Consider the following 12,797-nt stretch of genomic DNA (forward strand, 5'->3'; position numbering starts at 1 on the left):
TATATTGTTTTATGGACGTGATCCAATTTATTCTCTGAATAGTTCACGTGTAAGGTTTTAACTGAAGCAATGGCGGAAGCAAAGCAAAACTAAAGTCCACGCAAGCCAAATTTACGTAAAAATCCCAAACAATGTTTTGGTATTTCTTCTCCCCTAGGATAAAAAAAAAAATAATCAGCAGCTTCCTAGAACATTGTCGTGCATGTTTTGCAACAGCAAAGACAGCTATGTGAGCCCAGAACCAATATCGTACATTAGACTTTTGTCTAAATTTAGCCCCTCTGCATTTTTTAAGACAAATTTTACAGGCTGAAGTGACAAAGAACACAATTTTACTTTTTATGTTTGGTTACATTCGCTGAAGACTAAACTTTTACATACAGACACGATGGTGACGATGATCACTCAGCGAACATGTCCATGGTTTCTTTAAAGACAGTTTGTGTTAGCATTCCGGTAATTAATTATTCACTATGAGAAAGAACTTCAATAAAATAAAAAACTGAATCGTAATTAAAGTAATCCTACAAGCCACTAATCTCAGTTTATAAGCTTCAAAATACATAACTGTAAGAAAAAAAACACTTTACTGAACGTTACAACTGAGCTAAATATCCTGAATTTTCTTGATGAAAGTCCAAACGTAAATATATTAGTGAAATCTTTGTATTTGCAAAAAACAAAAAACATGAAATACATATTTCAACGTGCTCTACTGTGTCCCAACAGGTACAAATATTTATTGTTATTGTAGCTTAGCTTATAAAAAATTGTTTATTCAATTTTGAATCACAAAACTACATAGCAAACAATAGGATACAAACATGACAACTCATAGCATGTCAAACCAACACACGAACACAACCTAGCCAATAAATTATTTTAGATTTCCAAGGAAATGTATCATCAACACCACCAGAATAAAGGTATCTTACTATTAGTGTCAGAAAACACTAAATTAGCTTAAAATAAGATGATCATATTCATTACTAAAGTGACACTGCTGAAAAGGCACATACACTTGTATTCATGTCGGAAGGTGAAAGAGGGCTCGGGAATCAAAAAACAAAACATTAGAGCTGTGTGGCAATATACATAGTGAATTATGGAAACAATAATAAACCTGGCCTTTTCGAGGGATGGTTGTGGTTAAGCCCAAGTTCCTGTTCCCCTTGCGTAAGTACCTCCTTCTGAAAAAGCCTTTATGACCAATATGCACCACGGGCTATCTCTTCGCAGGAACAGGATTTGTGATAAATTATAAACCGATTTTCTTATGAACATACTTGTTTTATATTTATGTTATGTTCAAGGTTCAATTATAACAGCGAAAGCGTTCTCATTAACCATTACACTGGCCAACAGAATTTGATTTTTCCCGAAAACTTACGATGAGTAATTGATTCTTATCTGATTCTTTATGCTGATCTTAATTTTATTTTCAGACTTTTTTTTAATAATCCACAGTTTTTTAGGGATAATGTAATGTGACTGAGGTTACTTGGTAAACTCAAATTATACTGGACTTAAAATTTCAATACTTGAAAAGTGTTTTCAAACGTAATTCTTCTAGGATAAATTAAAAAAAAAATTTTTTTTTTTCTTTTAAGCGCCTAATGTTGTTGGGTAAGGATTGTTGATCCTTTTTCAATGCAGTTTTTCTTGAATTTAAGACCAAGTTGTTTTTTAAATAATTACACATAACTAAAATAAACAAAAGCAAAAGGCTATAAATTTCCGAGTTTAACAAAAAATTTACAATAAAATACATTCTCAGACAATTCATTTATTTTCCCATGTCTAAAAGCTAAATACCCAACTTTCAAAAAATTATTAACATCAAACATGACAGCACATCAATAATGATATGGTTGACTGTAGCACCCCAGGAATGCCCCAAACCAGTCACAATTCACCAGACACAAAAATTGTGTAGATTTGTACAATGGAATATACCTATATAATGCGATTTTGTTCATTTATCAGATTTTCTAAAAGTGGGTAATTTGAGACCTTAGCTAAAAATTGTGAATAAATCGGCTGTTGATAGTACCAAAGCCTTACCAAAGTTAATAATTGATGAGACTATTGGAAGCTTTTTACTCCTAAGTTGGATATTCATTTTTATGAAGCTTCTAATGCAACGCAATACAGAGAAGACTTATGACACGCTGTTTTAAAGACTAGTATAACAAAAATTACAGCTTATTGAACAACTTTTTGAATACTTTTAAAATTTAAGTCAAATTTCAAAGAAAGCTATTTGAACAAAATGACTGAGACACGGCTTCTGCATAATTATAAACGCCCTCAAATAGGAGGGGAAAGGTTATTAGAATACTTTTAAGGATTTGAATTTCATGGAAGGTCTAAATAGCCGTCGGGAAGAGTGCATGCAGTAGTTTTGGCCTTTAATTACTTTTAACTACAAACTAGAAACTTGGTAATGACAGTAAGGGTGGGAAAATTGTTATAAAATAAATTTCGAATTATTAGTTTTGGTAGGATCAGTTTCGCTGGAAGTTGTAGTGGTAGGAATAGCAATGGTCCTCAAAAGGGAGCAACAAAGAACGAAGTTCTAAATGGCGATGTTGAGGGGTTTGCGCAAGATTTTGGAGAAGTTTTAGCCTTAGGTGAATTTGCTGTTATGACGAGTTATCTGTAAATAGTTTCATAAAATATAAAAAAAAATCACTTAAATATCATTCAAAATAGTGTATCAAGCTATTAGATAAAAGTGTATCTCGAAAGAATAAAACATGGCAGTCAATTAGTTTTGTAATGTAATGCAACTTAAAACCATAGATTTAAAAAAGTCATATTAAGAAAAGGTTTGAATAATAATAAAAAAACATATGTAAGACGAATACATTATATTTATCCCATACAGTCATGAGAGTGGGTATCAGTGATCTGGTGGTTGGAATTATATTTAAAGTTCTTAAATATAACTAGCTGTTTGAAAAAGAGAGATAAGTATTTTTAAAATTTTCAGGGCATGTAATAAAGAAATAATCAAAATTAATAACTCGAGTTTTCTTCAGAAAAAAAGATATAAGGAAAAATTATTGGTTTGGCAGAACAACAATGCTTCTTTTTTAATGTTCTTTAGCAGCATTTTTGGATAGACTTGACTCAAGATTGAAAAAACAAATATTGGAAACATAGCAGCCAAGTTCTAACTATTTTATGAAAGACGTACGTAAACGCAATTAAGAGATAAGCACATAAACACAAAAAAGATGGTTAATTTTTCTAAGAATTGGCAGTAACGCATCAACATAACAAATCTTAGAGGATATTATCCTAAGTAATTTTTTTTCTAGATTACTATTCACATAAAAAAAAATTAGGTAAAAAAAAAAAAAAAATCAATTTGAGCTTCTTGTTGATACATTTGAGCTTCAAATACGCCTACACCTCGAATTTTTTGGTAGACAGTCCCAAGTCTGCAAGGGAGAAAGGTAGATAGTGTGCTTGCAACCCTCTCCCAGGGCAAGGGAGGAAACTCCAAGGGAAAACATAGCCTGCATAATAAATATCAAAGAAGAAAATAACCGGAATTCAGTTTTCGACGACGACCACTGCACCCGCCCAGCGGAAAAAATTTGGTAATGAGAAAATGCTACTGAAAATTGGATTTTTAAACGTTCTAACACTAGCAGTGCTGGTCGAAGGTAGAACAGCTGAGGAAGGAGATGACCTGATCCCGATTATATATTATGGTCCTCTCCGAGGTGCGATGGTTTGGAAACAGAAAGCAACTGTTCAGCAGTGGAGACACCTTAATTTTCAGTGGCCATAAAACAAGACGTGAAACAGGAATGGCTACAGTCATTTCAAAACCCGTGACAAAATTCCCGATTAGTTGGAAACCTATCAGCAACCGAACTATGACTGCTCGATTCCACGGTAAGCATATTAAAATGACCCCAGTAGCGAGCTAAACAACCGTTAATGAAGGGATGACCAGAAAGAGACGTTCTTTAGTCAAGTCTGTCTAGTCTTCTATTTTGTCAAAGTCCTAGGCAACCATGGTCTTCGAAGACTCAACAAAATGAAGAGTTGCTAATAGAAATGGTTCAGTCTAATGGCTTGGTTGTTGGCGGCACTCTTTTCACCCACAGAGATGTTCACAAGTACTCCTGAACTTCATCTGGTGGATCTACAAAAAAAAAATATATCGACCACTTTCTGATAAACAAAAAGTGTCATACATCACTGTGCGATGAACTTGTAAGTAGGGAACCTGCTATCTTCTATGACAATCGTCTTATAGTTTCCAAAGTCAGACTGAACTGTCAGTCCCTAGACAGGTGAGGATAGGCTCTTCCACAGTGAAAAACTGAACGATAAAGAAATCTGACCACAGTTTGCACTGACGCTAACGAACTGGTTCAAAGCTGAGACGGTTAATTGTTCTATTATCAGAAATTATAACTGTGTGGACAAATCTCTTTGCGACAATCTGGAGAATAGAAGAAATTCCTAAAGACCGAACCGAAAGCACAACCGTAAAAATATTCAAAATAGACGATGCTGCAAAGTACAAAACTAAAGAGGTATCAGCCTAATATGAATGTCTGGCAAACCATAAGCCACTGTCGTCCTTAGTAGGATCCAACCGCCACTAAATGACCATTTATGGGATAAACAGTGCAGATTCCGGTCTAATCGTTCGTGTACTGAACCCAAATTCAAACTGAGAATTCTCTTAGAAGAAGCAAATCCATGTAGAAATAAGCTGTGATTGATCTTCATAGACTCCAAGAAAGCTTTGACTCCGTAGATAACCAAACACTTTGAAAGGTCTCCCAATACTACAGGATTCCCGATAAGCTCTTCCGAGTCATCGAAGCTTTCTACAAAGACACAGAATGCAGAGTGAAGACAAATAAGGGGAACACCTGTTACTTCTGCATCATGATAGGGGTGAGGTAAGATTGTGTGCTGTCTCGACTGTTGTCCATCCTCATCGTCGACTATATTCTTCGGACCTGCAACGGGCAGTTATAAAATAAGTTGCAAATCCTGTTATCTAGTAAGAAAATAAGAGACTCAGAGATATTGACTTCCCAGGTGACACCAGTCTCCTAGAGACCAGCTATGAAAAGCTTCAACAAAACCCCAACCAATTCAGAGATGATACCGAGCCTTTTGTCTAAAAAATGAATACCAACAAAACAAAACGTATGCTAAATTTGATGTCATCTAAGCCTATTCCCTACGCTGTGAAAATTAGATCATTGAGCAAGTCGTGAACTTTAAGCATTTGGGGAGGACCTTCCAAATTACGGGCGCGTGTCACAGAGAAAACAAGCTCAGAACCGGCCAGGCGAATGCATCTTTCAGGAAACTGACCTACGTTTGGGGCAGCCAGCAGTACTCTCTCCAACTCAAACTGAGGCTGTTCAACAGCAACATCCCTTCGTTATTTTGCTATGGTTCCGAAACCAGGCACTTAGACCAATACCTTGAATAGAAATTCATCACGTTTAAAAATATGTGTTTAAAAAGCATTCTAAATATACATTCGACCCAACAATAACGAACGCTGCTGCACGACAAAAGATGTCTCAGCCACCGATTACTAAAGCCATTAAATACTAGGAGTAGAAATACCTCGACCATGTCACTTGCATGCCCAAAACTCAACTGCTGAAGATCGTCTTCCCGTAGCAGCCCCATCCAAAAGAAGAGGTCGCCCCAAAAACACCTTAGAAGAGGCTACCAAACTGATCTCTCAAATCTCAATTCCTCCCCTGAACCTGAATGAGAAAATGTCCGGACGGCCGCACCTCTGGAGGCACACGAGGATCGAAGGTCTAAGGAAAGGTCCCGACACATAAAAAAGGAAACAAAAAACAATGGCAAAAGGCAATGTTTTAAATGCAATAACATCATAAGGATCGTGCAAAAGATTGAATGTACACTGTAGCCGAATTAAAATACTGTATGAAGAGTTTATGGCGTCCTACATTTATTTTGAAATTCAGGTCTCAAACAAATCAATAAAGGTGGATTGTTAAAAGTTGATTTTTACAAAAAATATTCGGGTCCACACTGATTTTTGTTCCTGTGTGTCAAAGGGTTCTGATTGGGCTACTATCATAAATGTTTCGAGCTACGGTTATGCAAGTTTTTTTAGAACAAACTGAATCACATCAAACAGTTCGTGGTAACGAACTGTAGTAAGGAGCGACCCGGCTCAATAGTAAACGAAACTCTAAAAAACGGAATTTCGATGCTAAAAGATATATCAAAAGAATCGGATTTTTATGCTGATTTCAAATATTTAAGTTTCATCAAGTTTAGTTATTGTCATCAAAAGTTACGAGCCTGAGAAAATTTGCCTTATTTTGGAAAATAGGGGGTAACACCCCCTAAGAGTCATAGGATCTTAACAAAAATTACACCATCGCATTCAGCGTATCAGAGAACCCTATAGAAAAAATTTCAAGGTCCAATCTACAAAAATGTGGAATTTCGTATTTTTTGCCAGAAGACAAATCACGGGTGCGTGTTTATTTGTTTTTTGTTTTTTTTGTTTTTTTTCCCAGGGGTCATCGTATCGACCAAGTGGTCCTAGAGTGTTGCAAAAGGGCTCATTCTAACGGAAATGAAAAGTTCTAGTGCCCTTTTTAAGTGACCAAAAAAATTGGAGGGCACCTAGGCCCCCTCCCACGCTCATTTTTTCCCAAAGTCAACGGATCAAAATTTTGAGATAGCAATTTTGTTCCGCATAGTCGAAAACCATAATAACTATGTCTTTGGGGATGACTTACCCCCCACAGTCCCTGGGGGAGGGGCTGCAAGTTACAAACTTTGACCAATGTTTACATACAGTAATGGTTACTGGGAAGTGTACCGACGTTATCAGGGGGATTTTTTTGGTTTGGGTGTGGGGTTCAGGGGAGGGGGCTATATGGGAGGATCTTTCCTTGGAGGAATATTTCATGGGGGAAGAGAAATTCAATGAAAAGGGCGCAGGACTTTCTAGCATTACTATAAAAAAAAAACGATGAAAATATAAACATGAAAATTTTTTTCAACTGAAAGTAAGGAGAAGCACTAAAACTTAAAAAGGAACAGAGATTATTCCGCATATGAGGGGTTCTAAAAATACTTTAGCATAAAGAGCGAGGTATTTAGGAGGAGATAAACACTTCACTCTTTATGCTAAAATTTTTTTAAATAATTTCAACTATTTATTCTACGGCCTTTCTGATTCAGGGGTCATTCTTAAAGAATTGAGATAAAACAAGATTTAGTGTGAAGAGCGAGGTATTAACGAGGGGACCAACCCCCTCACATATATAATCAAAAATATAAGAATATAAAAGTTTGTTACGTAAGTTAATTCTTAAGTTACGTATTTTTTTTTACTACTAAAAACGTTCGTTAAAAATAAAAGATCTAGTTCCCTTTTTAAGTAACCGAAAAATTGGAGGGCAACAAGACCTCCTTCCCCACCCCTTATTTCTCAAAATCGTCTGAACAAAACTAAGAGAAAGCCATTTAGCCAAAAAAAGAATTAATATGCAAATTTCATTTTAATAATTTATGTACGGAGAGCCAAAATCAGTCATGCATTAATTAAAAAACTTTCAGAAATTAAATAAAAAAAACAAGTTTTTTTAAATGAAAGTAAGGAGCGACATTAAAACTTAAAACGAACAGAAATTACTCCGTATATGAAAGGGGCTTTTCCTCCTCGACACCCCGCTCCTTGCGCTAAAGTTTGATTCTTTCTCGCAACTCTACTTTTTAAAACAATAAAAAACTTTAGCGTAAGGAGCGGGGTGTCGAGGAGGAAAAGCCCCTTTCATATACGGAGTAATTTCTGTTCGTTTTAAGTTTTAATGTCGCTCCTTACTTTCATTTACAAAAACTTGTTTTTTTTATTTAATAATCAAAAGGAATAAAAAATATGTTGTATCGCGCAAAACCTTTAGAACGGATTTTAATATAGTCACAGGGATCCAGAATACTACTAAATTAAGATACTAGCGGCTGATGACTATTTAGTCTAAAGAATTGCAATATCTGCTATTCCACAGTTATATTGCGATAAAAGGGAATTGTTATCCAAATAAAACAATCCAAATCCCGTACTACAAAGGAAAAACCAGAAATCAAATAAAAAAAAAACAAACTATTATACTAATTTTAATGGTCACCATTAAAATTAAGAAAGAAAAATGCCTAAAATTAAGCAACATTATTATTAAACAAAAATACCATCAAATTATGACATATTTTTGTATGTGAATGTAATTAAGATCTTTCAAAGAAACCTTCAATTTGGCTTCAAGATCTTTTCCATAGGAGACACTTTCAATGTTCATATTGGATGCCAAGATTTAGAAACGTTGTCTTTAGAGCTATTCCCATTTTTTATACATTTGGTTTTAATATGGATTTATGATTTACAGCTTCTTCTTGAAGTCGACCATCCAATTCAAAGACAAGCTAGAACTATGGAAAGGTCTGTTGAGTCATTATGATTTTCTTAAGTTTAGCAGTTTGAAACAAAACTGCTGAAGTTACAGAAGAGATAGCGTGTCGTCCTTTGATTTATATAAAGTTTGACGCCAAACTTTGCTGTAATTTTGATTTGGTGTACTGGTTTGTTTTCAAGAGATAATTCTTGCTTCAGATTCACTAAAACCAAGAATTTGACAGCAAAAGCCTACAGCACATATTTGATACTACGAAATTTAGCCCGTAAAAGATCTACCACCTATAAATATTCGTGTAGGCATGTATATAAAATTTGAGTTTTTATGGTATTTATGATCATTCGCTGATGGGGAAAAATGTAAGAGCTACGTATTATAATAATACGAGAAACATATTTCTTTTAGTTGAAAATTTTCAACTCAACTTGTCTTATCCAGAAAGACAAAAGAAAAAGAAAGTGAAAGGCAAACCACTAGCAAGACAGTACAATAAGTTATTCTGTTCACAAATATAGGAGATTTTCATAGTACACGCAAGAGACAAGTACTTTCACAGTACTTGTTAGTGCATCATCAGCATTTTCTGCAACTTCTTTCAGTCCGTCTAGCATACATATATATATATATATATATATATATATATATATATATATATATATATATATATATATATATATATATATATATATATATATATATATATATATAAAAACAGAGTTACAACTACTAACTTGTAGAGTTCTCCTGAATTCTTCTGCAATAACTTGAAGAGTTTCATAAAAAGTCTTATTTACTAAGTTTTGATATATATTTAAATACAATTTTTATTCTTTAGAGATCTTTGGAATACAAAGATAATACGTAAAAAAAAACTTCAGTATGGAAGACGAAAGCGGAATGAAAGAAATAGAAATTATGGATGTTACAGATCAGACAAAGAGGAATATTACAATGAAATAGCCGTCTAAATAGTGTATAGAGCTCCGTGAGAGAAAACTTTTCCTGCCTCCATGTGGTTAATGAAATAACTCAAGTAAAGGTACAGTTAATTACGGAAAAAGTATAATGCGAAAAGATAAATATTTGAAAAAAAAATCATTTAGGCTGAACCATTCGAAATATCAAGGCCAAAACCAGTTCACCTTCTGTATTTTAAATAATATTTTCATGTAAAACCTAACTATAATACTGTTTTAAAGATGTAGTGGCAGTTTTTATAGTCAATACATAAAAGTAGACAACTAAAAATAAAAGTAACAAAATACTATACAATCGTTTCTATCCCTATCAAAACATAAAAACATTAAAAAAGAAAGATTGGGAAGTTATGATTATATTTGTAAAGTAACCTCGTATTTTTTTCTTATCTACAACATACATTTTATTTAAAACTAACCTACTGTTCTGTGAAACCCAGGAACATACAAGAATACACCTACCCCCCCCCCGAAAAAATATTTTTCCAGATGATAGTTCGCTCCGATTGTATACAAAGGAACACGTTTAGCGCCAACTATTTGAGAAAAAGTTTTGCTCAGTGCTGATAAATCCGTTTTGAACAGTTTGCCTAAAGGGGCTGTATGTTTTATTACCACATTGCTTTGAGAATGACAGATACGCATGATTGCATTTATTTTAAGCAGCAACATTTTCAGTTCCAATATCTTGAAAGGCAATGAGTAAGGAAAGCACTTATAATTCCCAACTGTTTATGTTTATTGAACACTAAAATTCTTCTAGAAAAGCATTAGTCAAACTATGAGCTGGACGGACGATAGAGCCGGTAGGTCCCCTAATATATAGAAACACATTTCTTCAGTTTAAGTTTTAACATTACCCTTATCTCAATTGAAAAAAAAAAGATGATTGAATTTATGTGATATTTACTCAGAGACTCCGTTCAAAAGCATGATGAGTGATAATCTTTCTGACTGTAACGTTTTTCAATAAATAAGTTTCAGCTCCCTGTTTTTTACAGAGAACTTTCTGTCGTTGTATACAAGGGAAAATGTCCGACGCGAACTACTTGAGAAATTGTTTTTCTCAGTGTTGGCAATTCGTTTGCAATAGTCTGCCAAAAGGGTTTTGCTCATGAAAGCTAGTTGTCAATTTCTTGAAGCAAATAGGCAACAGATATAGTAAGCCATTAAAGAAACTGAATTAAACACACGGTTAAGAGTATATCGGCAACTTCTGCCGTGCCCGGGGCCGCAAAATATGTTATAAAAAAGTTAAACTCGGAATTAAGCATAAAACAGTAGATAATGGAAGAGATTAGATAAAATTGTTAGTCACTGGTCTTTTTATTTTGAAAGATCTGAGAGGCAAACTTTGTAATTTCAACTATTACATCCCAGGCATGGTTACGTTTAGCAACAGCACAAATGTTATTACAGCCCACAAAAAACGTCTCCATTAATAGCTCGCGAAAAAGAATTTAAAGAGATTAAATGTTATCATTAGGATCAAATAGACCCTGCACAATTTTTTTAATAATCTCCTTAGAACAGATAGGGAACACCATATAGTTAATTTTGAACCATGTCAATAAATATTTATATTTATGCACTAGGAAAACAATTTAAGGCGAGGGAAGTTGAATGCTCTAACTTCAAAACCAGTTTTAGTGAAAATTACATTCATTATCATTTTTCAGTAATAATGACTATTACTGGGTTCCATTCTTTAATTTTCAGCAAATCAAACACTTTCTCTAATTGTTGACAACACCTAACTTTCCGTCCATTGACAAAATGCTGTTGGCGACATTTATCGCAAATAAGCGGATCATCGGAAGCTTTTAACCTTTGTAGAATTTTATAAGTAAGATGAAAATACACAAATATATCTCAAATTATCCTAATAACGAAAGTAAAACCAATTTAAATTGTTTTATAGTTAGGACATATTCGTTCAAGCAAACAATCAAGGCATAAACAAAAAGATAATTCAAATGAAGTTTCAAACGGCAAGAGATTTATCCACTGTCCAAAAGAATGAAATTAATTTTTATGGGACAAAATCACTAAAGCTAAAGTAGTGACTCTGGCATCAAATACTAAGAAACTCTGATTTTTTAGCAACAAAAGATGGCAAATATCAAAATTAAGACCAAACAGAAGCTACTAAAAGCATAAAAAGGCTCTTGTCTTTAAGTAATGATTTTCCATTCCTCTTTACTAGGATTAAAACAGTATATCTCAATGGATAGAAATACATCGTCCATTTTTCACATGAAATATCTAAAACTGAAGGCAGCTACGAAGAATCGTTTTCAATAATCTAGAAAAAAAAAGCTAAGACCCGTTTTCTCGACAAGTTTTATCAAAAGTGGCATTTTACCACTACATTCTCATCGTTCATCAATGTTCACTATACATTAAAAATCACGACTTGACGTCTTTGCAATCAGTAATTTCTTCAGCTACGCCACCCCATCTTAGCCGATAAATTCCTGTCCGCCACCGGATGGTTGGCTCCCAAAGAGCAGATAGGAAGAGGTAGGGGGCGTAAACTTCTCTGAATAACCAGCCAATGATAAAATCTACCTTACTAAAGGGCACAGAACCGTTCTGCAAAACAAAGGGTTCAAGTTATACAAAAGAATAAAACAGACAGGGACAGACTAAGACTTGATTATATCATTAGCTATATAAAATACGTGGCACTTTCTAATTCCAAATTTTTCTTTCAGTGCCAAATATGACTTTCGGGTACCGAGAGAGCTAAACTGAAATACAATTAAGGAGAATCCAGATAGTTAAATAATGCATCTTTACTTTTAAAATCATTTTCTTTTCTCAATGAACTTGAAAATGAAAATTCTGGAAAAAAGAATCAAAAGCTATTATCTAATCTCTTGAGATATATTTTGAGGGGTAAGGAATTGAGGCATTTCCAGAGATGAAGACGTGCAAGGAGTATATGATGTTGTATGTGCTTTTACCATTTATTTATGTTTTTTTTACGAATAAATTAATATCAAACTAAAATATTACCATTTTTGTGCCTTAAAATTGGCAAACAAAATTTCATTTTCTTGCTAAAAACAAAGAGTGTCTATAGCAAGGCCCAGACAGGTAACACGAGAGAAACTGAAATGAGGAAAAATTCGCACAACAAGCATTTGGTGTCAAAATGTATCAGTAGATTGGGCATTCATAATAAATCGATTGGCCCATAAGCGGACAACTGGTTATTGGTAATGCAAAACTTAGGCACATTAGGGCTTGTTCTTCGAAAGGACGTGCTAAAATAATTAGATAAAAAATACGGTACCTTTTGGGCACTCGGCATTGGGACAAAGAAGTTGGAACTCCAAGCTACAGCCTGTTT

The 12,797-nt window shown here is 34.1% G+C and overlaps 1 protein-coding gene across 5 annotated transcripts in view; it reads right to left on the reverse strand.

Moving 5' to 3' along the window:
* Nucleotides 1-9,268: 9,268 nt before the first annotated feature.
* LOC136029340 (ceramide glucosyltransferase-like) overlaps nt 9,269-12,797 on the reverse strand; it is a 111,496-nt gene continuing 107,967 nt past the window's right edge. For all 5 annotated transcript variants that reach the window (XM_065707631.1, XM_065707657.1, XM_065707667.1 and 2 more), the window contains exon 9: nt 9,269-12,034. In XM_065707631.1, the coding sequence (XP_065563703.1) occupies nt 11,849-12,034 (186 nt within the window). In that variant the 3' untranslated portion in view covers nt 9,269-11,848. The remainder of the gene's footprint in view (nt 12,035-12,797) is intronic.

The sequence above is a fragment of the Artemia franciscana genome, chromosome 1, assembly GCF_032884065.1.
Source record: "Artemia franciscana chromosome 1, ASM3288406v1, whole genome shotgun sequence".
Taxonomy (NCBI): domain Eukaryota; kingdom Metazoa; phylum Arthropoda; class Branchiopoda; order Anostraca; family Artemiidae; genus Artemia; species Artemia franciscana.